This window comes from Trichoderma breve, chromosome 4 (genome assembly GCF_028502605.1).
Source record: "Trichoderma breve strain T069 chromosome 4, whole genome shotgun sequence".
Taxonomy (NCBI): Eukaryota; Fungi; Ascomycota; class Sordariomycetes; order Hypocreales; family Hypocreaceae; genus Trichoderma; species Trichoderma breve.
The window spans coordinates 813,141-836,077 of record NC_079235.1 but is presented as its reverse complement, the minus strand read 5'-3'; the positions used below and the strand labels follow the sequence as shown (position 1 = coordinate 836,077).

At 50.5% G+C, this 22,937-nt stretch overlaps 8 protein-coding genes across 8 annotated transcripts; 4 read left to right on the top strand and 4 right to left on the bottom strand.

The window, feature by feature from the left end:
* Nucleotides 1–2,065: 2,065 nt before the first annotated feature.
* Nucleotides 2,066–3,418, bottom strand: T069G_06567 (CLN3 protein domain-containing protein; the record flags this gene model as incomplete). The annotated part of the gene is made up of 2 exons (XM_056173777.1): nucleotides 2,066–3,237; nucleotides 3,328–3,418. 2 exons carry the CDS (start codon nucleotides 3,416–3,418, stop codon nucleotides 2,066–2,068), a joined length of 1,263 nt encoding a protein of 420 aa, XP_056027356.1.
* A 1,490-nt stretch (nucleotides 3,419–4,908) lies between these two features.
* On the top strand, nucleotides 4,909–6,339 carry T069G_06566 (uncharacterized protein; the record flags this gene model as incomplete). Its single annotated transcript, XM_056173776.1, has 1 exon — nucleotides 4,909–6,339. One exon carries the CDS (start codon nucleotides 4,909–4,911, stop codon nucleotides 6,337–6,339), a length of 1,431 nt encoding a protein of 476 aa, XP_056027355.1.
* A 478-nt stretch (nucleotides 6,340–6,817) lies between these two features.
* T069G_06565 (uncharacterized protein) lies at nucleotides 6,818–8,974 on the bottom strand (the record flags this gene model as incomplete). The annotated part of the gene is made up of 1 exon (XM_056173775.1): nucleotides 6,818–8,974. One exon carries the CDS (start codon nucleotides 8,972–8,974, stop codon nucleotides 6,818–6,820), a length of 2,157 nt encoding a protein of 718 aa, XP_056027354.1.
* A 2,689-nt stretch (nucleotides 8,975–11,663) lies between these two features.
* On the top strand, nucleotides 11,664–12,976 carry T069G_06564 (uncharacterized protein; the record flags this gene model as incomplete). Its single annotated transcript, XM_056173774.1, has 2 exons — nucleotides 11,664–11,999; nucleotides 12,110–12,976. The coding sequence occupies 2 exons, from the start codon at nucleotides 11,664–11,666 to the stop codon at nucleotides 12,974–12,976; spliced, it is 1,203 nt and encodes a 400-aa protein (XP_056027353.1).
* A 1,008-nt stretch (nucleotides 12,977–13,984) lies between these two features.
* T069G_06563 (complex 1 protein (LYR family) domain-containing protein) lies at nucleotides 13,985–14,672 on the top strand (the record flags this gene model as incomplete). The annotated part of the gene is made up of 5 exons (XM_056173773.1): nucleotides 13,985–14,038; nucleotides 14,213–14,377; nucleotides 14,442–14,504; nucleotides 14,562–14,608; nucleotides 14,663–14,672. The coding sequence occupies 5 exons, from the start codon at nucleotides 13,985–13,987 to the stop codon at nucleotides 14,670–14,672; spliced, it is 339 nt and encodes a 112-aa protein (XP_056027352.1).
* Nucleotides 14,673–15,535: 863 nt separating this feature from the next.
* On the top strand, nucleotides 15,536–18,124 carry T069G_06562 (uncharacterized protein; the record flags this gene model as incomplete). The annotated part of the gene is made up of 5 exons (XM_056173772.1): nucleotides 15,536–15,547; nucleotides 15,607–15,655; nucleotides 15,714–15,884; nucleotides 15,942–16,459; nucleotides 16,517–18,124. The coding sequence occupies 5 exons, from the start codon at nucleotides 15,536–15,538 to the stop codon at nucleotides 18,122–18,124; spliced, it is 2,358 nt and encodes a 785-aa protein (XP_056027351.1).
* A 388-nt stretch (nucleotides 18,125–18,512) lies between these two features.
* On the bottom strand, nucleotides 18,513–19,760 carry T069G_06561 (uncharacterized protein; the record flags this gene model as incomplete). The annotated part of the gene is made up of 2 exons (XM_056173771.1): nucleotides 18,513–19,347; nucleotides 19,417–19,760. 2 exons carry the CDS (start codon nucleotides 19,758–19,760, stop codon nucleotides 18,513–18,515), a joined length of 1,179 nt encoding a protein of 392 aa, XP_056027350.1.
* Nucleotides 19,761–20,549: 789 nt separating this feature from the next.
* T069G_06560 (glycosyltransferase family 20 domain-containing protein) lies at nucleotides 20,550–22,804 on the bottom strand (the record flags this gene model as incomplete). The annotated part of the gene is made up of 5 exons (XM_056173770.1): nucleotides 20,550–20,867; nucleotides 20,937–21,028; nucleotides 21,077–22,076; nucleotides 22,155–22,418; nucleotides 22,472–22,804. 5 exons carry the CDS (start codon nucleotides 22,802–22,804, stop codon nucleotides 20,550–20,552), a joined length of 2,007 nt encoding a protein of 668 aa, XP_056027349.1.
* Between the last annotated feature and the right edge of the window lie 133 nt (nucleotides 22,805–22,937).

Sequence of the window (22,937 nt, the reverse complement as noted above, 5' to 3'; positions counted from 1 at the left end):
TCAAAAACAAGTTTCACGCCTGGTTAGCCGGTTGCTTGACCAGGAATCCTTGCGTATACTACAGCAGACACTGGGGTTGCTGACCAACTCCTCATTTGAGCGCGAACCTGCGAACACCCCATGAAGCACTTACACGGCAGTGTGAAAATAAAAAAGCTTCAAATCCAGGTACACGTCGCTAACCTCCGAAGGAGTCCTACCCCATTCCACGAACCCATGCAGACAGCAAACCCTGCTCTATCTTCTTCCGGCTACCAGTGCAGACCTATTATATGCTAGTGTATAGGTCTTTTGCCAGAGCATTTGGTATCTTTAGAACCAAGAATGCTTGACACTCCTCTGGATCGCATTACCAGGCTCAGAGTCCAAACATGTGAAACTTACATTATTATATGAGTAGGGCCCTAAAAAATGCATTTATGACTTGTCACTTATTGCCGTTGTCCCCCGGATTGCGGCCTCTAGAGGATTGCGGAGTGCAATGTCAAAGGCGTGATGCCGTTTCTATTTTCACTCCCATACAAGCTTCTCGGTGACCGAATTTAGTCTTGGAGCATATTATACGTGGGAAAAATTGGAAGGGCTATACAGTAGTCAACAATCAACATGCCAAGATGGCGTATCTCTCGTATATGCCATGTTATACCTACGCCCAAAACTGCTCCAATTGACGGCAATTCATGATATTTTGGTGCCATACTTGTCACATCTTAGTCATAGTCTGGACGGGCGTGAGGCTGCTCAAGTAGCTCTTACATGTCGTCATAAAGACAAGATATTGCGGACATCTGCTAGATTGATCCAGGTCCCGATCGGAACAAAGCTTTGTAATATAAACCGTTGAACTTTTCTGGTATTTTCTTACCCACTCAATCAACAAAAAGTTTGGTAATTGTAATTATATCCGTATGCAGCCAATGCCACCGGTATCTGGGGTCTTTTTGAAGAGGGTGCGTGATCTTACGTGCTTGGATCCAGACAAACGGGCACTCGTCAGCATAGGGTTTCATCTGACGTGGAAGAAGCTAGAGTAAAATCCGAACTGATTCCGACAAATTAAAAAAGGGATATCTTTGCATGCTTAATTCGACCCTCCTGAGAACTTGTAAATGGTGGAGTGTGCATAACCGGTTTTAGTGCAATATGTTGTCATCCGGGAAGAAAGTATCCGGGGATAATTGTGATATCTTCGCCTCTTTTAGCGTTTGATATGTCAAACCAATGGAAGCACTTCCGTCTTAGCTCTATATGGAGTTGATAGGTTGAGCCTGAGGCAGAGTAGCAAGTACTGGGTAACTGCTGAAAGTATGCTCTTCATGAAGAAGGCCGTATAAAACTAGGCTTCAAGAGCTTGAGCATTAATATACCAAACTCTAGAAATACAGGAGAATGAGACTCGGCAAATGCGGGTTTGGTGTAGTAGCGGATTTTATAAAACCGAAGATAAAACCGAAGATATGGAGAACCCCTGACCTATCGCAAATAATATGCGCCGTATCGTTAGAGGTTCAATCATCGCCTGGCCAAAAGCACATATATACATCAGTAAACCTTATTGTTTGATCAAAGAGTAATATGTAAGAGCTTTCAAAGGCTGTATTTTATCTCTGTGCTCATCAAATAGTCGGTCGGCCTGCTGATTGCTCCTTAGTTTGAATGAGAGGTTTTGGAGTTCGGAACTCACATATAGGGGCTAATTCTACCTATGCTATGATAAGGTATTTATCTAAGAGTTTTGATTTATGATGAATCATCAAATTAATTTCATTATTGAGAAAAAATGGAAATGATTTCTATTAGATACTGATGGACTTTACTGATTCAATCCGTCCTTACGTATAATTGAAGCTCTTTCGAGTATGTCAGTGAGAACACATGAAAGACACATAAATGTAGAAGTCGACATCATTGTGGCTCAATATTGAAACATGGTAGCAAATAACATCTTACGAGCTTATTGTTTACTCTTGCAATATGCAATCAGACTGTTTAATTTCGGCTTAACATGGTGAGATTACGAACGCGAAAAATAGGCTTGAACACGAAAGTTATCTTTTCGATCAATCTATGTGATGGTGGAACACCACCGTCCCTTTTGACTGGCTAGTCCACAAAGTTGGGATTCAAATGTGACAGCAGCAAGGGATCCAATCAACATTCCCACTGTCTCTCCCACTCCAATGCTTCCAAGTGCAAATTCTGCGTCGTCATCTGGATTCCTGCTCAGATACTCCATTGCGGCATTATATATATGCATATACATCATGCCACTAAGCCAACCAATGGAAGATATAAGGCCAAGTACAACATATTTGTTGGCACTCAGCATAAGTGATGTGTTGAGGATGGCAATAAGACAACACACCACCAACAAGGCGAAGAGGAGTCTCGGTCTTCTGTTGCGAAATAACAAGGCGGTTGAACGAGCAATAGCATCTCCAATATGGAATGCGAGACCATATGTGGCTGAAAACGATTGATATCCTGAGAAACCTCGTAGTTTGCGACTGGCACGAGGTGTTCCTGTGGACACGAGGGCCTGTACTGCAGTAACAAGAAGAAGAGGATCTATACATAGCCGAAGGAACTTGCCGCTCATTAGCTGCATGTTACGATGAATGCGTTCCCAAAAGCCAATCGTTTGCGAGTGATTTTCCGCAGTGAGCAAGGAGGATTTGGGACTTTCCATCTCGATTGTATCTTCTTCTTCCCTGGCCAATTCATTGACTGCCATAGTGTCCAGCATAGGAGGAGGCAGCACCAGGAAATAAGCAGCTACCATGGCCACCAGCAAATAGTAGACATATCTCGTAGCATTACGCATCATAAGGCCCATGTGAATTGTTAATATTGTCGGCAGGACGGCGCGCAATGCACCGCCGGCTGCGGATCCAGTTCCCCATCCTGCCAGAGCCGTCTTGCCGTAATGGGATAGCTGGCTCAAGAAGAAAACCTCAGCAACTGCAGTATTCGCTGAAGCAAGTAGGGCAATCAGAGTGCGGATATGGGCGATAACGTTTGGAGGCGCGGCATTGGCAGCGACTGTAGCCAAGATCCAGCAACCAGAAAGCAAGGCCAGCCAAACCCAGTGCGGCGTGTAATGCAAGATGTGTGGAACGAGGAGCTTAACCGCAATAGCAGGAAGCAACTCTATGAGCAAGACAACAGGCAGCGAAAAGGGCACAATGAGATAAAGGCTTGAAAAGATGATGTATGGAAGAAGGGTATTCGCAAAGCCTGGAGTAGCTCATGTTAGCTTGCATGCGGTTGGTGATGGATGGCTCAAGCGACGGTGCCTCCACCAGCCAGCACAATACGTGTACTCACCAACAATTCCAAAAGCAGTAAATGTCCGCAAGTCCCATCCGGCAGTAAAGATGGATCCGGATCCGCGAGCAGGAGGCTTCACTGCCGGCATGACGGAGATGTAAGGCGGCAATCAGCAGTGTAAGCCGGCGTTGATGTTAGAGCTACAACTAGCTCAAGTAGCCTCACTACTCGGTGTAAAATCTGCCCTCTTTTCTTGACTCTGCGAGCCTATGCTGTATTGCAAAATTTGCGGCTCTGATCAATAGAGGTAGATCACATGGGTATCATGAGTTTTGAGCCGTGCTCTTCTCTTATCGGCACTCAACAGGCGTCAGCCTTGGCATCGATCACCCAGGTGACCAAGCTGCGGTGAACTGTCCTCAATCTTTCCAAAGCCGCCAATCCTTTGTATGAGGCACATTCAATTTCACACTCACAAGCAGAGAAACGGTCAAGGCCCAGAAAATAGGATGACGTTGATGGTGTGGAAATCGGCCCCTTAGAGGATGATCCTCGCCCACGTGCGGTAGCGCCAAACAGTCCCGGATCCGCCTGACTCGAAGCTGCAGAGACGGACGACGATAGCACGACTAAGGCCCCTTATGTATGTAGTATATACGGAGTGCCTCAAACCGACTCTCGGGTAATCGAGTGCCAAGTCCTGGCGACGCGCAAGCTAAAGCCTATATCCGCATTCTCCGTTGAATCCCCTTGGATGGAGAAGCCAATCACTGCTTGATTCGATTACCCGTCGCCGCAACGACCCACGTTTTGTAAGTTACATGTAAGCTGTACATAATGGACGTTGAAACTCGCATAATGATGGGCAACAAATCAATGGTACAGTACCACGAGGTGCAAAAATGAGGGGACTAAGATATGATCAGCATACAGAAACAGATAACCCACGCATATGCACCACACTAAACTCATATAGAATGGTGGGCGTATTCTCCTCATGTATGTCTGAGGAGCTACTAGGGGAAATTAATTATTGTTCCTAGTTGATACTATTCTTTTCTTTCCTTATCCTACCAATACTGTGACCAGAGAGACAGTATCGAAGCATGCGTTGGTTGCGGTGTTCTCTAAAAGCTCAATAATCGTTCAAAACGCCGAAGCATCTCGTCGGTGTTTAGTGAAGATGAGACGCGCGTCCTCTCGCATCTTTGCCAGTGTGTTTAGCCGATCCGCATCGAATAGAGAGTATCGCGTTCTACCAAGTCACGAGCATCATGAACATCAACCGGTGTCTACCAAAAGCACCGCATTGCGGCGATTTTCATTGTTAGTATGCCAAGGTGCGGTATGGCGAGTGTTGGGCCTGGTGGTTCTCACCATCAGCCTCTTCTTTTCCGCTCTGGTAATTATGTGGTTGTCCTTTTATTCTCCAAATTCCATCTAATCGAGCGATAGTCTGCTTCTGCACAACTGCGATATGGTACCTCTTCATCAGGTAAAGCACCGCCTTCAGGTGTCCTGCCGCGAGAAGCCCTAGAAGCCTTCAACTCCGTCGCCGCAAAAGATGCAGGCGGCGAGCGACAGCTGCGAATCTTCATGCCCGCTGATTCACCTCACATTAACTTATGTAAAAGCATCATGTCCGCGGTCGCTCTGGGCTATCCTCTGCCTACGTTGCTAAACTGGGACGGCGAATTTAACCGCCCGGAGTGGCACTTTGCAGGAAGCCACATTGCAAAACTCGAGAGCTTGCTCGCCGTGATTGAGGAAACACTGGGCGGAGCCCAAGTCGATGGAGGCGCCGACGACGATGACCTGGCAGTTCTTGTTGATGCGTATGATATATGGTTCCAGCTACCCCCCTCGGTGCTCATCCAGCGATACCATCAGCTCAACAACGAGGCCAACGAGCGGCTACGCAAAGAGTGGCAAGCAGCACAAAAGGATCCAGCTTCTGCCTTTCCAGTATCACCTCCGAAACAATCCATCATCGTCACCACTGCCAAGGATTGCCAGCCGGACAGCGAATCCGGCTCCGACCCTCACTATGACCACTGGCCGCAGTCTCCCATGCCAAGAGATCTATATGGAGAGGGCACCGACCAAGTTCTGCCTCTCCTCTTCGACCCAGCCCGCAAATACAAAAAGATCCGGCCCCGTTGCATCAACAGCGGCATGATCATAGGCACCATGCGCTCCCTCCGCCAAGTCCTCAGGCGCTGCAAGCGCAAAATCGAGACCGTCGCCCGCAGCGGCCGCCAGCTCTGGAGCGATCAGGCCTTGCTTGGCGAGGTCATTGGCGACCAGGAGATGTGGCGCGAGTGGATGCGAGAACTGGGCAGCTCGTGGGACGGTAGCGGTTCAAAGTACGACTTATCGACGCTCAGCCCCGAAGTTCGCGATATTGCTGCAAAGGCCCTCGTGGGCGAGCAGTTTGAGTTTGGAATTGGACTGGATTACAATTTTACGACTATTCCAGCTACGTGTTCTGCAGAGGAAGATGGTTACTTTGTCAAACTCGACGACAAGAAGGCTGTGAAGGAACAATCTCTGAAAGCTGGCGTGCCCAACGGCGCTCGCATAAGCGGCACCCCAAAGGAATTGAAACTCGACAATCCTATTAAAAGCCCCCTTTCCAAAGTTTCATGGGGCAAGGTTCCTCTCTATACCGACTTCTTCTTCGGCGTCGCCCCTGTGGGAATCCACCACAACGCATACATCAACGGCCTCAAGTCCTGGAGATTGAACAATTGGTGGTCCATGATGTGGTTCTATCCCCAGCTGCGAGAGCTCGTTTCTGCGCACCTAGAACCACCCCAGAACGATGATGACGCAAGACCGCTTCTAAACATATCTTCGCAGCAATATGGAGGCTCAAACCTGGTCTACTGGCCACCGAGGGCGCAACGCCAGGACAAGCAAGTAACCGTCTTTGAGCTAGCAAAAGAGGAGCACCCAGCTAGACTCAAACCCATAGATTGGGACGGTGTCTGCCAAAAGGGAAGCAAGCCGTGGCATGAGACGCTGTTTGGGGACGGAAAAGGACCGTTGGAAACACGACGGTCCTAAGGATTTATGACTGCTACACGGCTGAGATTGTTATTCAGCAGAGTTTGGAAGAAGATGATACACTTGGCAACTTTAACACTTGGATGAAATTGAATGATACCCTTTGATCTCTGGTCTAGTTCATAGCATAACTCGGATTTCATGACTATTAATGCATTACTGACGGTTGTCCCAAATACGTTATGTATTAAGGGTCAATTTGATCTTGTTATAAGTCACTGTGATCTCCGTAAATCTCCATCAAGATAATAGCACTCATATCTCCTTCATGGCGTTTATCCTGCTAGATTCTTAAACCTAATCCACATGGATTGTATCCTTCACATGAGAACTACATCAGTATGTTATAATAGCCTGATACGACACAAAATCCAAGAAAAGGCAACTCATTTAACGGTATCAACATAATAACATTTCTCTTTCGACTCATAGAATAGATAAGATTGATTTATAAACATACTCAAAATTGACACATGATTTACACATAAGCTGCTTCTTCATTCACCCTAACAATCTCACAGAGACTGCGCATAAACAGCACGTCCGCATCCTCAATGTCCATCTCCACCATTTTCTCATCTACACCGTCACTTTCAGCCATCAGTCTCGCGGTTGCAATCAGACGTCGTATGCACCGCAACAGCTCAGTTTGAATGCTCCTGATCGCCATATCCTGGTGAGGCGAAGTAGACAAAGGACTCGTGGCCATGAAATCCTCCCTACCCCAGTGCGACGAGCTGAATCGCTTTGCAGAACGGATGGATGCAGCTGAAGTGGAGTTGGCTCTTTCATTGAGACCCAAGAGAGAAGCTGCCTTCTTGGGGATGTCGTCATGTTGTGATCCAACGGGCGAGGAGCATGAGCGCCCACAGCCAAGTGATGTCGGATACCGCGCAACAAGGGCGGAAATGTAATTATAGGCAACAATGTGGGAGTAAAGCGCATCGCAAATGTAATCAGAGCAGTTGCCAAATACATTCTTGATCGATGTCCACGGCTTGGGGGATTCCAGCGAGCTTAAGCTGGGTGATTGCAGCAAACTTGCAGTTGGGGTGTGCACATCACGCGTCCGTTGGTTCGACTGCTGTGATCCGCGCTTTACCACCCTTCTCCATAGTGACTGCTTCGACGTAGGGGTCGAGCATCGTGACGTTGGGGGAGGAGTAAATTCTGCCCCAGGATTCCTAGCTTTCCTGGAATACGCTCGAATCGTCTCAATAGTCAAGCTAGAAGAGAGGAGCATTGTCTCTGGAAAACATGCCGTAGTGACTCTCAGCGTCTCCATAACATCAGGTGGTAGAGGCACTACCCGAGCCAACTCATCGCTCTGGAATGGCAGAGAAAAGAGCTGCGCGCTCCCGTTGAGCCACATCTGCACGCTAGGAAGAGGTGATGGAGGGGGTGAGGGGCGGATATAGACACTATCAGCCCTCGGTGCATACTTTGAATCAAGAGATGAGACAAATTGATTGTATTCCGTTCTAGCACAGTCGTCAATCACTGTAGCGTCGGTGGTATGATATATCGCTGGTCTTATAATTGACCGGTTGCTAGCACGCCGAGCGAGGCCACTCTCTGGCGTATAATGCATCTTCTGTGAATGCGGCGTGGGAGGAGTGTATTGGGACATGGGTAGATAAAGGCTTTCGGGGCTGTCGGGGCACTGCATTTGAGTCTGGGAGTGCCTGGAGTACTGCGTGGAACTCGGCCGCCACGCCTGGGCCGTCGAGTTGCTCAAGTGTTGCCCTGGATGTGACGCGAGAGCGGCGGCGTCTGCGACCGAATGTGATTTCCGATGCAGAAATTTATGCATGTTTCCGCTTGAGGATCTAGAGTCAACTCTGGATTCGAATTCTGGGGGCGTTGGCGGTCTTGGTGAAAGGTGAAGAACGGTGCCATAAATGGCATCTTCCTCGCGGTCATCCTCTACATCTGAATCGGTTTCAATCCAGCTGCTTTCGCAGCGAGAGCTCTCCGACGGCGACATTGTTGACAACCTTGGCGGAGCCATCTTTGCTTTTGTCGGATCCAGCGAGGGCACATTTGTGTCCATGGACTGGCGTCGTAAGAAAAAGGAGGGGGGAGCCGCGTCGTATACAGACGACGCATCAGTTTCGGTTGCAGAGCACGAATCAGATGCTGCATCACCAGACCTCTCATCTTCCTGCTGATCGAGGAATGAGACCATTGAGTTTCGCTCCTGGATAGCTCCGAGGGTCTGAACGCGCAAATAACCTGATTGGTATGGTGACAGAGAAGAGGCTCGATAAGGATTCATGGTGGCTATTGACTTGTCGGTGCAGTCGTCAGATGGTAAGAGTGAGGAAGAAGTAGGTGAGCCAGCTGTCATACTTCGAGCTTCAAAGATGATCTTGGACAACTCTAGGTCTTGAACCAAAACTTCGGGAAAATAGTCATCTACACGTTGTTCAAGAGCTTCTTCGGGAAGTTGATTTGCAAGGCTCGTACAGGAAGATGTCGACAAGGTAAGTGGTAGCAGGCCCTTCATACTTGATACCGATCTCCGCGTGGCCTTGGCCAGGGGCTTGTTGGTCGGTGCGCTCTTTAAATTGTTGGTAGGTCGTTCTAGAAAACCAGCTGGCGAAGTCGCGATTTGTGAGCTGGCCTCCGACATCTAGGCTACCTCTGTCGCAATATTTGTCCCGGCAGTATCAGACTTATACCATGAAAGGATCGGCCAAGCTATATCTATCAGAATTCCTCGGCCACTGACGGAGGGTAGGGTTGTTGAACGGGTGCCTGGTGGCAGAAAGAGCGAGACACGGACAGAGTCAAACCCAAGGGATGAAATGTTGGTGAGGCGTCTGTTGTGTTGCGTCCGTACTAGAAATTTTAAGAAGGGGAGGGGAGAAGAAGGAGAAAAGGGTCATATGATGGCGCTTGGAGAATAACAGCTTGAGATGGCTATATTTCCAACAGCATAGATCATACTCGTAAAATGTGGTGAGCGGCTGAAACTGAATACACTCAGGACCGGCTGAGAAGCCGATCTGGCACATGCATACATACGAGAGCAAGATATCTCAGGTCTCGACTAGAATAGCAGCGTTCCTGTAGGGAGCCTCATTGGGATGGATGGAGCATGGAGACTTTTGAAAAGGGTGGCTGCATCCTAGTTAGTGGCACAACCAAAACGAGCAAAGACCATCTCCAGGGGTTGGCGCGGACCAGAAGAAAGATGCAGCTCTCGTTTAGTGCAAGGGCACTGCTAGCCCGTGATTTATTGACTTCGAGGGGGAGGGTTACCAGAACAAAAGCAAAACTAGAGCATGGCCAAGATCCAACCGCTCAAGGTCAACGCTCAGGCCGCCACCTGGCCATGGATCCTCAGATGGCTGACTGCCGGTTCGTTCCAGAGAAGCACCGAGCAGGAATTCGGCATACTTGTATGCCGTCTGCCTCAGACTTGTATCATTTTTGTGAGTGGCATGAAACAACGGCAGCCCGTGAGAGGGGCATAGATGTTGGCAAATGTGTGTCATGGTCGAGAGAGTGCTGGCCCATGTTGCCTCTTTCATATGGTATCTTCCCCTCCTCCATAGCTTTCTGCAAGGGATCAATGCTGCGCAGCCAATCATCCCTCCTGGCTATCATAGTCGGGTTGAATCCCAGCTAGCGAGAGCCAAGGACGAATAATGCCTGCCCTCCTCGATATGCGCAAATGATGTATATCATGTCGTACCAAGATGGCGATGGCAAATCTCGGCTCGGTATGAATCCTTTTAAAGCGCGACAGTCATTTCCCGGAAGCCAGGAGCCTGCCGTCCTCGGGTAGCTTGAATAAGACAGTCTTGTGCGACTACAACCCGAAACCCACGGAAGCAGCACAAGAACCAAAGCCAGAGTACTTGACTAGTAGTGGTCCTTGTCAGTGGCTTTTCCTTTTTTCTTTTCGTCTCTTTTGGCCGTCAGAGAATGGCGTGAGGAGCGGAGTTTTCGGAGTCCTTGGTAGTACTTGTAATTAGCTGCATCATATCCGTCTTCGTGCACGGCCAGCAGGTCAGAGCAACAAGACATAGAGATGTGGGCAACACTCCGCAGCCAGAGTGAATTAGCCACAGCTTTCTGGTACGATTCCCGACAGGTGGGAGGAGCACGGAACTCTGTCCCGTGCGATATGGGGCGCTGAGGCTGCCACCCCTGCACTTGTTGTTGGCTGCTAACAAGAAAAAGAAACGAAAGAAAAAAGCAAGTAGAGCCACGAGTCCAGGCCTGGAAAGGACAGGGTCCGCAGCGTATCCCGTGCCTTGCAAGGACAATAGATAGCTATTGAAGCCGTGATGCTAATTGGCCCATCGACACCTCACCATGGGTATCCTTGAGGGCATCCAGGTATAAGCAATGCAAGCCATTTCATCTCATTGTGCTTCGGAGCTGCAGTTCCTGTGGGGGCTCGAGGCATCCACCACCACATGGCCTCGCTCTGGGTAATGAGCTGAGCAAGTCCGGAGACCCCACAGATCAACCTGCAGTTAGATTAGATATGGCGGCAGAGAAGGGGATCGGGGATTTGCCAAGGGAGAGGCAGTCCAGTCAAGACCAAGGCTTCTCGACGCAAGGGACGTAGGTGATGAGCTGGCATCTGGTTAAGAGCGATGATATGCAGGGGCACGGCCTTGAGGGGCTGCGGCAGCAATAGATGCAGCCATTTGGACGGGTGGACGAGACATTGAACTTGACAGCCACAGCAGCAGGCGATAGATTGAAGGCGGAGATGAAGTTGAGGAGACATAGATGAGGTCATGCAGGGAGAGGCGTGCTAGAGCTGCAATAAGGTACATAATCAGATAAGTCACTTGCATGAGCGCTAGATCGGGCGCCGCCTGGCAGTAGTAGCCACTAAGGATGGAGCGCTAGCGGCCGGCTTCAGAGGGCCGAGTGGGCTTGGAGGCGCTGAAAAGGCCTGGAGCGACAGCTTATACTGGCTGCAGCACAGAGCGGGTCACCATGCACTCCATCGGACCTCAAAATTCTTTTTTTTTTTTTCTTCTTCCAACGGCTAGCCAGCCTTCTTCCCTTGCTTCAAACATTCGAGCGTGAGAGATCATACGACGCCCACAAGACCAAGCGGATAGTTTGTCAAGCGCTTGTCACTTTAGTGTAACGCACGTCTGCAGCCAATTCAACCGAGGGAACCATTGGCAGTAGCATCTCCTTGGCAGAAACTGAGCTTGTTGTCCCGACTCGACCATCAACCGTCTGTCAACCCCGGCGGCATTGATATCAACCTGGTAACTTCAACATTACAGAGGCACCCAAAACGCCACTGTCCAACGTCTAGCCAATCTCAAACCATAGCCGTTATGCTGTCGGACGAGCTCTTTTCGTCGGTGTGCGGCCCGCCCATCGCTGCCAACACGGCGATATCAAAAGACGTTGGCATCTATGCCCACACACTCACTCCCACGTGGGCCGTCAAGGCATCCTTCAAGAAAAGCTCAGCTCCGGTTCACTGCCTGGCTCTAAGCGATAGCCACGTGTACGCTGCCCAGGATCAGAAAGCCCATGTCCATGTGTATTCTCGAGCTCGGGGAAATCAAGAAGCTCTTGTGCCCTTCCAGGAAAGGATTCGGTGTATTGCCCTCGCTGGTGATGTTCTCGTTCTGGGAACAGCCGAGGGCCGGCTTATTCTTTGGGAGGTATGTTTATCTTTTCTTTTTATGTTCCTTTGTTCCTTTATGTTTTCATGAAAGCCAGGGGCTTGAGTTCCCTGAGAGAGATGGTACGCATGCTGACAGCCATTGTCTAGACCTGTACTGGGCGGCAAATCACAACGCCTCCGTGCCATGTGCAGGCTGTAAGCTGTATTGCTGTGTCTCCCCACCATGTACTCTCTGCCTCAGATGACTCCAACATCAATGTCTGGTCTTTGCCGCGCCTCCTTGAGCCTGGGCAGGATATCGGGCATGAGCCAGACAGGACACTGTCCAATCACCGAGGTGCCATTACCGATCTTGTCCTAGGTCCAGGCTCCAACCCCGAGACAAATCTGTGTGTATCTGCAAGCAAGGACAAGACTTGCATATTGTGGAACTATCAGACAGGCCAAGTGCTGCGAACACTGCTGTTTCCTACGGCACCTCTTTGTATCTCTTTAGATCCTTGTGCCCGAGCCCTCTTTGTCTCTGCTGAAGATAGAAGCCTCTATCTCGTTGAGTTCTATGGCGACAAGCCGCTTCTGGGATCCCGCAGCGCCGAACTTGCATCTATAGTTATGCAAATCAATTCCCCCTTGGGGGTGGCTGATGAGGACGTCGGGCCCGCCTCTTGCATGGCAGTAAGCTATGATGGCACCTCAATTGTCACAGGCCACGTCAAGGGAAAGATTCTGAAGTGGAATCTCATCGACAACAATCATCCCACAGAACTAGCAAACCTCAACGCATCCGTCACCAATCTCGCCTTTACTCCTCTCCTCTCAGAGAAGCAGAACAGCCAAGCTGCCACAATCATCAAGCCGAACCAATCTCAACGTCAATATACTCTGACAGCTCAGTTGCAAGGTGACCTGAATCAGGGCACGAGATTCGATCGCATGCTTAATACCAATGGCTTCTCTGACGAAACCATTGCACAGGCTTTAGCTTCATTTGGTGCCTCTACGTCCAGCTCATGACCGGAAATAAACACTCTACTCTAAGAATTTCCCGGCTATGTCACGACTGGAGGGATTTCTTTCTTTTTTTCGCAGACAGCAGCGTCAACGCTTCAGACGGATCATTGCATTGGAGGATCATTAAAAGTTAATGTTATTTTGGGAGGCCCAGGAGGGCTTTGGCACTGCCTCAATGTCATCTTCTGATAGGCGAGCATACTATTCCTACACGTCCTTATTTTCAGTTCAGTTTCAGCGCATACCGTCTTGTTTCGATCAGGGATAAAGATCATACAGGAGTTTGGCCCTTGAGGATTGCATTTGGTGAGCGCATCAATATTCTGATACCCCAAGGGAGCCTGGCCGTGCAAAAGTTTTGGATATTCACAACATATCAAGTCGAGATAGAAACGCGAATCATATATTAGGTTTCAGCCCACCTATCCCCAACATTTCTAAGAGTTGGTATATGGTATAGGTGATATTATAGATGCGTATATAGAAATAGAAATCTGGACATTATTGTAAATACATATGCACATATTCAGGAAAGAATAGAAGTGTCTATAGCTTCATCGGCATTTTCGCTCATTCAAGGTGCAGGGTGACTGGTTCGTCCGGATGGCGAGAAAGCGAATGCTTCTTTTTTGGATTACATGCGTACTACAAGTCTGCGTAAGACGTACTGCAGTCACGCAGGACTAACGCTAGCAGGCACTTCCACGTAGGACATGATCAACTTGAAGCCCTGGCTAAGACGGGCCACAGCCTCAATATCCCGAATCCTCTCGGCTTCTCGGAGACAAGGCCAGAATCGAGTTGAAAAAAGCGGCGGCCAAGGCTCAAGATGCGGAAGAGATTTGCCGGGCAAAGCTCGGATGGAGCAGCTTTTTCGGAGCAGGGATTTCTCCGGCCCGACTAACACCGAACCGCAGGATTCCCGGCTCGTCATTATCAATTGTCTGGGATATGGGAATTTGAATGCCCATACTTGCCAGAGGCAACAACACGCCAAGTCACCAGCATACAATGTCTTTAGTCCGCACCTTACGGGGTGACTTACCGCAGCAGGCGCGATCACTGGTACGTTGGCTTATTGCGATCCATGCGAATTGCGCGAGCAGCTTTGTTGCGTCAAAGCGGCGTAAATGATGTAGTGGGGGAAACCGTGAAAAGAGCAATATTGGGTCTTTTTCAGCTTTGGATACAGTCTCTGGCCTCGCGATACAGCTCAGCTAACTCTACGACACTATTTAGTATCGACAGCTGCTGAGACAAAGCAACGAATTCGGCTCTTACAATTTCCGCGAGTATGCGAAGCGACGGACCCGAGATGCTTTCCGAGAAAACGCTGCGGTAGAGGATTCGCGCAAGATCCAGGAGCTGATTCAGAAGGGACTCAAGGAGCTTCAGACGATGAAGGTATGCTAGAGGATTGCTCACTTGTGCTCCCTCCAGCACGGAAGATGCTGACGGCGCATGGCAGCGACAAACAGTTATTGGACAGTTCTACAAGCTGGATCGATTAGTGGTCGAGGGAGGACAGTCGGTAGGTTTGACTGTAGCTTTATGTCGTTCGGCCCCATCTCTAATGCAAAGGGTTCAGGGCAAAGAAACAAAATCAGGAGAGATAGTACGGCAAAGGGAGCAAGGGTGAGTCAAGACTCTTCAACAGCGGGGGCAGCGCGCTAACATATTCACCTTCAGTTACGACTGAGTTAATGAAAATCATGCGAAAACGACAATGATAAATACGGAGGGATTGATGGCTGTATAGTAGGGTGGCAATGGGGCTTGTACATCATACATATATCACAGGAGCATCGAGAGACCGGCTTTTCGGCTCGGCTTGGGAGTATTGCGGGATCGTTACGGGACAAACTTTAGACTACACAATCTCAACACCGATTGCGATAACTCGCGAGCGCCCAAGCAGGGCTCACCCAGAGAGAGCTTTGGCTCGTCTATATGACCTCGATGTTCAGATTTAGTGCTGCAGGTCACCAATTGAGGGCAAAGGAATGCACTGCAGTATCTCATCTTGCACGCTAGATGCAGCGCTCAATCTAAGATTCTATGTGAACGGTTAAGGTGGCGGCTATCGCAAAGTACAATGCAGAATCTATGCCACTTATAAAAGTTTACAGGGTTCGCAAGTTACGCAGTTAATCATACCTAACTTCTCAAAACACCCCAAATCTTCATCACAATACCGCATCTACAGTAGAATGCTCAATTATGAAATTCCAGCCTTTCATGTATGCGCAGGCACTAAAATATTGATGCATTGAATCCTTCTCACTGCAGCATGCGTGCTTATGTCATCGCCTTACACTTGCTTCCAATTGGCTGATACGCCGTAGTCACATTCGTTTTCGCCAAACACTTTGGAGCGTGTTCACCATCAGTTGACTCTATCACTAACACGGTCACTCCAGCCGTTGCAGAATTACTCTACTCCAGGCATCGCCGGCTTTGCCTCGCCTTTCTCAGCACTCATTGATCCCCTGCCGCTGTGCTAATTCCAGTGTTGCGCCGTAACGGACAAAGGCCTCTACTGCTGCAATTCGCCCAGGCGCAATGGCCCCAGGAGTACGCTTTTCTCGTGTCTATTCTCTCGCGGCGCCCGTAAGCTGACAGTATTGCTCCAGACTAGACGCGCAAATCGCAGCGGCTACGTTGAGCACGACGATTTCGAAGGTTCGCCGCCATCGCGCATCCCATTAACACGCGACACCAGCTGAACTGATTGACGCAGGTCTCCCCGTCCGACAATGGCGCCACGAATGGGTCAACGTCGCGCCTCCGGTCCAGCAGGAGCAGCAGCAGCAGAATGACATCTGGGCCATCGAACTCATCCACGGCATGCCCAAGGACGCGACTCTGCTTCCTCCCCATACGCAAGAGCTGCTGCGCGCTGCGCGTTCCGGTCGCCTCTACAAACGACCACATCCTAGCGAAGACGATGAGGCAGATGGCGAAACAGCCATCCAGGACAAGCCAGAGAAGAAGGAGGAGGACGCGAGCGCCCAGGGCTACCAGATAAGGATCTGGAAGCAACTCCCTAAGAATGTTGAGGCACCGGGCATCTCGCACCTTGCGAAGCGGAGGAAGAACATCGTTACCATAGCGAGTCGGACCGTGGAGGAGAAGGTCCAGGGACCTACGGTGACGCGGGCCACGGTCAGGCGGATGGACGCAGCCGGAAATCCTTACACGGAAGAAGTTACACTGTCAGAGGGCCAGCGTGTGGAAGGCGAAGTCATTGCGACCAGAGTCGAGGCCATCGCCGCGCCACAGCAGAATGCCTTTGCAGCCCCGCCACCATCGGCAGTCAGGAGACGACCACCGCCGCCCAAGAGAAAAGCAAAGGCAGGACCTGGAAGAGGCAAGAAGAAGATTAAGCAGCCGCTGTCAGCAGAACCGCAGACTTCTGGAGCTGCTCCCGTTGCAGGGGCTGGAGCCGCCGTAACAACGGTCAAGACGGAGGCCAAAGACTTGCTCGTAAGTGGCATTGAGACAATTACCATCTAATGATGAAGCTAATTTATGTACAAATAGACGCCCACACCGAACCCGAGCGAAGCGCGGAACCCAGACAGCGAGATGGGTGACGTTGATGGCGACGATGACGATGAAGAAGAAGAAGAAGGTGACGACGGCGATGAGGGCGAGGATGGAGATGAAGGCGAAGGCGACGAGACTGAGCTGCAAGATGAATCAATCCTCGACGTCACCAGAGATCAAGACGAGGAAATGGTTGATGCTTCTCATATCATTGATCACCCCGACACCGAAATGAAGGATGAGCAGCCGGCACCATCAGAGCCTGCGCCCAAGGAGCCCTCTCCTCTTCCGCCACCAAGCATCCCGGCGCTTGAAGAGCCATTGGAACGTCCAACTTCTGTACCGCTCAAACAAGAAGACACACCACCCAGGAATCCCGTCATTGTGCCGTCGCCATCTGAGCCATCGGTAGTTGCCGAGCCCACAGCGGAAACGATTCAACCTATGTTGGATGCGCTTCCCGATAACACAGCGGACTCCACCATCGCTGAACCCCCTTCGACAATCGTCGGAGAGGCTCCTCAGGAGGCCATGGATCGTGACGTGCCACAGGCTGAGGATCTACCTCCCCCTGACCAAGTGGGCAACATCTCCAGCCCAAAAACTGAGGATGAAAACTCCCGAATCTCTGAGGGAACGCCCAAGGGACAAACGAGCAGCCAGCCAGATCTCAACATCCAAAAGCCGGTATTGTTACATACACTGTCTACCATGACGGAGGATACCATCAAGCCAGAGGACTCGGTCTCAGTAACGGCACCTTTACCAGAATCGGAGGCACCTTCAGAGGTTGGAAATGTGTCAATAGATGACGCAAAGGAGGAAATTGCCCCCGCTAACACCGTGGCAGAACTCACCGAACCAGAGCTGACAGCTCCCGAGCTCGATGGTGACACCCACATGACTCAGGAGAATGAGCCAGATCTGCTCGGTGGTTTGATGGGAGAGCTGGATCGTCAGGCGGCAGCATCACAGCTGTTGGAAGAAGCTATGCCGAACACTGCACCCGCCGCTGAGGTCAAGCCCGAGAGCCCTGCCGAACCGACACTGCCTGAGGTTCCAGAGCCGGCACCTGAAGCTGCACCACCCATCACCGAAGAGGCCCCCGAACCTGCTCCGGAGTCAGAGCAGCAGCCAGGGCCGGAGTCAAGGCCGGAACTAGAATTGGAGCCGGAACCTGAACCTAAAGCTGAACCTGAGTCTGAGCCTATGGTAGAGGCTGAGCCTATGGTAGAGGCTGAGCCTATGGTAGAGGCTGAGCCTATGGTAGAGGCTGAGCCTATGGTAGAGGCTGAGCCTGTGGCAGAGGCTGAACCTGTCGTAGAGTCCGAACCTGTGGCAGAATCCGAACCTGTGGCAGAATCCGAACCTGTGGCAGAGTCGGGCCCTGTTGCAGAATCCGAGCCTGTTGCAGAACCCGAGCCTGTGGCTGAACCTGAACCTGAACCCAAAGCCGAGGCAGAGCCCGAGTCTGAATCTCTACCTGTACCCGCACCAGAGGAGCAACCCAAGGAGGAACTATCACCTCCAGTGAAAACAGAGCCTTCTGCTGCAGAAGAGGAGAAGGGAGAGGAGAAGGAAGACCCGGCAGCCAACGCGTAGGTCGTCTTGGCGGCTCAGCATTGGATTCGACCTCTTTTGCACATGGGGAGATGTACTTGTATATGGCGGCGTTTGGATTCCTTGGGTCTGTTGGTTGTGCTCCCCCCGATATTGATATACGAGTTAGCTTTTAGATGAGAATGCCTCAGTTTCCATTCATGACCGTCTACGTTTTCTCTTTTTCGATGCCTTTTATGTGTCATGTTTTTTTCTTTTATTTGATGAGAGCATCTTCTATTGGTTCGTCTTGATACAACTGTTTATAAAGAAAGAGAAACCTGATATACATCGCAAAACAGAAAACAAAAAATCCGGTTGGTATCTCTCGTGTATATCTAAACCTAGCATGCGCCGCCTTTCAAAAACAGTCCGAAAATGAGAAACCTCCTCAGTTACTGACCACCGGCACAATGTGAACAGGCATCCCGTCCGCCGTCGTATCTACCTGCCCAGACACCGCCATGCCCGGGTCCAGCGGCGCAATCTTGACCTTTTCCACCTTTAACCGCCCGACGCGCCGGCCGTGCATCTGCATGCTCGTCGCGTGGGCGTTGCTCAAGCCTAGAAGGCCTGCACTGACAAGTAGAAGCGACATGAGCACCACGGCGCCCGCCTGGGAGAGATTGCCGCTCAGAGAAGCCACCATGTAGACGATGAGCTTGGACATTGCCTCGAGGTAGCCTTCTAGAGTCGTCTTCGCACGCAGCCAGGCTTCGGTAGTGACGGCTCGTAGATCTGCGTCCTCGCCTTTGAGGATCACGCGCCGGTTGTCCCCCCAGTCGATGGTATACTGCGTCATGCTCGAATCTTGTCGCTTGAACGTGAGCGGCAGCGCCAGCGACTGCTTCGACTCCCCCACCGCCGTCCCGTGCGCAGGAGGAGGAGTCGAAGGAGGAGGAGGTGGTGATTTGGGCTTCTCGTCATCATCCAAGGGAGGCAACGGCGGCGGCGGCGAACCCCCAGGCCTCGCACGCTCCTTGATGGCCCAAATATTCGCCAACCGCGACACCATGAGTGCAATCAAGAATCCCAACCCCCACCAATCCTGCAACAACACCATAAACACAATCGCCGTCACCGTGAGCAGCGGACTCAGCAGATACAGCGCGTGGCTCACCCAGTCCATCTCAAGAACCTCCCTGACATGACTCTTATGCTCCGCCTCAAGCTGCCTCCTCAAATCCCTCTGCCATCTTCTCTGACTCCTCCTCCGCGAATCATCCCTCCCCAACAATAACGATAACGACGACGCAAACGATATTCCTCCCACGCCATTCTCCGCCCTGACATACAGCGTCACGACCCCGTATTTCCCTTCCCTCTCCCATAAACTACGTAAATACTTCACCATGGCGACATTGCTCACGACAAACTGCCTCGCCCCGCCGTCCAGCGTCGACAGCACCAGCTTCCCGGATCCATATTCAGGCGTTAGCAAGTCCGCCGCCTGCTGGTAGTGCAGACCCGGCGCGAGCACAAAGGCATCTAGCCATGATGAACCGCCAGCAATCGCCGTGCGCTGGGCAATAGTGTTTAGATCCGCGAGCGCAAGTAGACCACCAGCAGAGAGTGAGAGGTTCGGGATCGGGGTGGATGTCCAAGCAGCGATTAACGGATGATTACTAGTAGGCTCCATAGAGGTTTAATGATATAGAAAAGATGCTTTAATGAGAAGTCTAAATGCGGGTGCGTAAGAATTAGAGTCCACGCCCATCAGCCCGAATCCCTACACATATATAACATATACCTACCTACCAGCTACCTAGATATATATAAGCCTCAAAACACATCATCCACTCACTCATCCAAACAAAGGAACATACAAACCCAGACATTCCTAAAAAGAACAAAAACACCTATTCCAGGCAGTCAACGTCATTCATCCATCCCCTCAAAAAAACGCCCGCTCAACACAAACCCAAAAGCCGCAATATCAACACAAAGAAGAAGCAAAAAGCAATCACTCCCCCATACGAGCTCACCTGGCCAAAAATCCTCTTTGCCTCCTCCCGCCCTAAACCACACAGGCAGAATCCGCCCCCACGAGACCAGGCCTTTGTTATCGTTTTCCTTTTACGGGGCCAGAGTGCTGATCATCGTGGTCAAAGGCTGTCGGCTGATAGGTGGTGATAAAAAGGCTTGATTTTAGTCCCGTGTGCTTGAGAGATCTTGTGACTTGAGCTGCACGGGTTCTGCGCATTTTAGGAGCCTCGATGCTACCCTACACAACGACGGCAAAGACACGGGACGGGCATTTGGAGATATTGATGGTTGCTGTACTCATTTATTTATTTATGCATGCTATCTAGGTAGTTGTTAATTTTGAGTTTAAACTGATTTCTGATCCGTCTCCAGCATCTCGCTTTGCATCGCTGCTGCAAACTTTCATACCTTATACAACCCATGTCGAGAATGCATCTCCAACTTAGCCACAACTATATCGTGGTAGCATGCGCCTGCTCAGCATTTGCCTTGTACTTTGAACAGGTTCAGATTGAGCCCTGTAAAGTACATTTATGAGACCTTCAGCGTTCTCTTCATCGCCGTCATCAGGCTCCGGCGTTGTCCTGCTTGTGGAATCTGAATCTTCTCCGTCGCTGCCATAACCACTGTCATCAGGCCAACTCTCATCCGAATCCCAGAAATCGCTGGAATCATCCATATTGCGTAGAGTGTCATCGCTTTCATTACCATCGCCTTCATCGCCGCCGTTGGGACGAGTTTCACCACGCTCAGTTGAATCCTAAGGAACAGGATTTGCGAAGCGACACTGTAGCACCCTGTCTACAAGTCTAGCCGTTATGCTGCTCACCCACTCCTCTACAGTGGGTATCATCAAAGGCTCCAACACCCTGTGTGGTGTCATCGACGGCCGGTTAGAGCACTCAGGGCACTCCAAGGCACCTGGCTGGTTATGACACATAGGGCACTCAAAGGAAAACTCCAAGGCACGGTCCAGTGCCTTTGCAATGCCGTCGACATCTCCTCGGGGGAACAAGATCGCTCTTGGTAGCTGGAATCTTAATGGACTAGTTTCCGATATGACGGGTCGTTTGTTGCTTCCTCGCTGGCAAAGCATAAAGTCTAGCCCTGCCTTTATCAGGGCCTCAGGCGCAAAGGGGAAGATGGTTGCGTCACTGGCTCGTAGCAGAGCATAGTGTTCGGTTTCTACAAGCTGGTCTTTGAATGATTTCTTGCTGCTGTTTTGGGCAGCCAAGGTATCGACGAGTGTCTCACCTGACTCAGAGGCCCCTTCGTCTCTGTACAACCATGGCAAGCTTGTAATCTGTAGCATGACTACCTTCCCTCTCCACCGGGGGAACAGCGTCTCGAGTCGATCAAAAGCTTGCGTCACATAAGCCGTCTCTTCGTTGAAGCCAGGCGTACTGTATGAAACGATAATCTTCTTGTCTTCGAATGCGCTCTTCAGAGAGTCACATATTTGGGAGACCTCTTCGCTCGATGCCAACGATGTGACTCGGGATGCGTCAATGGCCATTGGATGTACGAAACATAAATCTGCTACCCTCCCAAGCAGGAAATCTTGATGTGGTGCCCATGCAGGGGCCTCTTGTGCGCACCAGCCTAGAAATTGATCAGAGTGTATGAATGCCTGGAAGGTCAAGAGATCCGCGCCGAAAGGACCTTGCAGCACTTTGGAGAGTAGCCGCATATTTGTGCCGGGAGGTATATGACTGGGGCAGCTGGCGTGTAATGAAAAGGTGAGATGGATGTGTGGCAAACGAGCTCGGAGGATTCGAGGAAGCAGCATAAGGGCATAATCGTGGACCATGACTATATCTCCAGGCTGCCACAAGTCACATAATTTGTCGGCAAAGGCGTCCATCAGGCCGAGGTAATCACACCATCCGTTCTCTCCCTTAGTAATTGTCATCTCAGTGGAACGACCCTCGTGGAACAGCGGGAAGAGGAAGTCATCGACAAACCGTCGCTATCTGGCCTGGTCTCCCAAATTGATTCCTTTCCTGACAAGATCCCGTGAACTCGCCATCCAGACAGGCGCTGTTACCAGTTCTGCGCTGGCTAGCTGTTGATCTAGTACCTGCTGGTTGTGGCAACTAACAAACAGGTTATCTCTCGGTTGAGCCAGGGAATTTGCGTCGTTGCTTAACCGGGGGCTAGGATCATCCGCGCGGCTATGAGTTGCATCAGGACTTGAGATTTCTCCGGTCCAGCCGATGACAATGTGATGCTGAGGGCACTTTGCCGAAGAAAGGTGGGATAGGATATCGAACTGCACGGAATGTTCCATCCGGCTACGAATCGACACCTCCTGCTCGGGTTACTGACAGATTCTCAAGGAGAAGGCTGATTAGAGATGCTCACCCATTCTTGGCCTTGGTCTCCCGGAGCTCGTATAGAGTACGGAATGGTAAAAGTGACGGATATAACTCTCCCACTTAGCGGGAGTAATGGGATGTTGTTGCTAGGGATCAACGGTATATCTGAATATTCATGACTGGGCTGTGGAGCATCAAAATGTGAATATTCATGACTGGGTTGTAGCGTGTCAACATGTCCATATTCATGACTAGGTTGTGGTGCCTCAAAAAGCAATCGCTGGTTAGGATCCGCCGAGAAGTAGCCAGAGTTGTCTGACATGACTTCATCGCCGTCTTCGTCTAGCTGGACTCTAAAGTAGTACCTCTCGTCGTCCATTTTATCTTTATTTATCACAAAAGATTGGTGTCCTGTGTTGGTGATTTGAGATATGTTGTTGTAAATAGCCTAGGTGCGAATATGGAAAAGACTGGGGATCAAATATATTCGCTGATGGTGCTGGAGGAGAGAT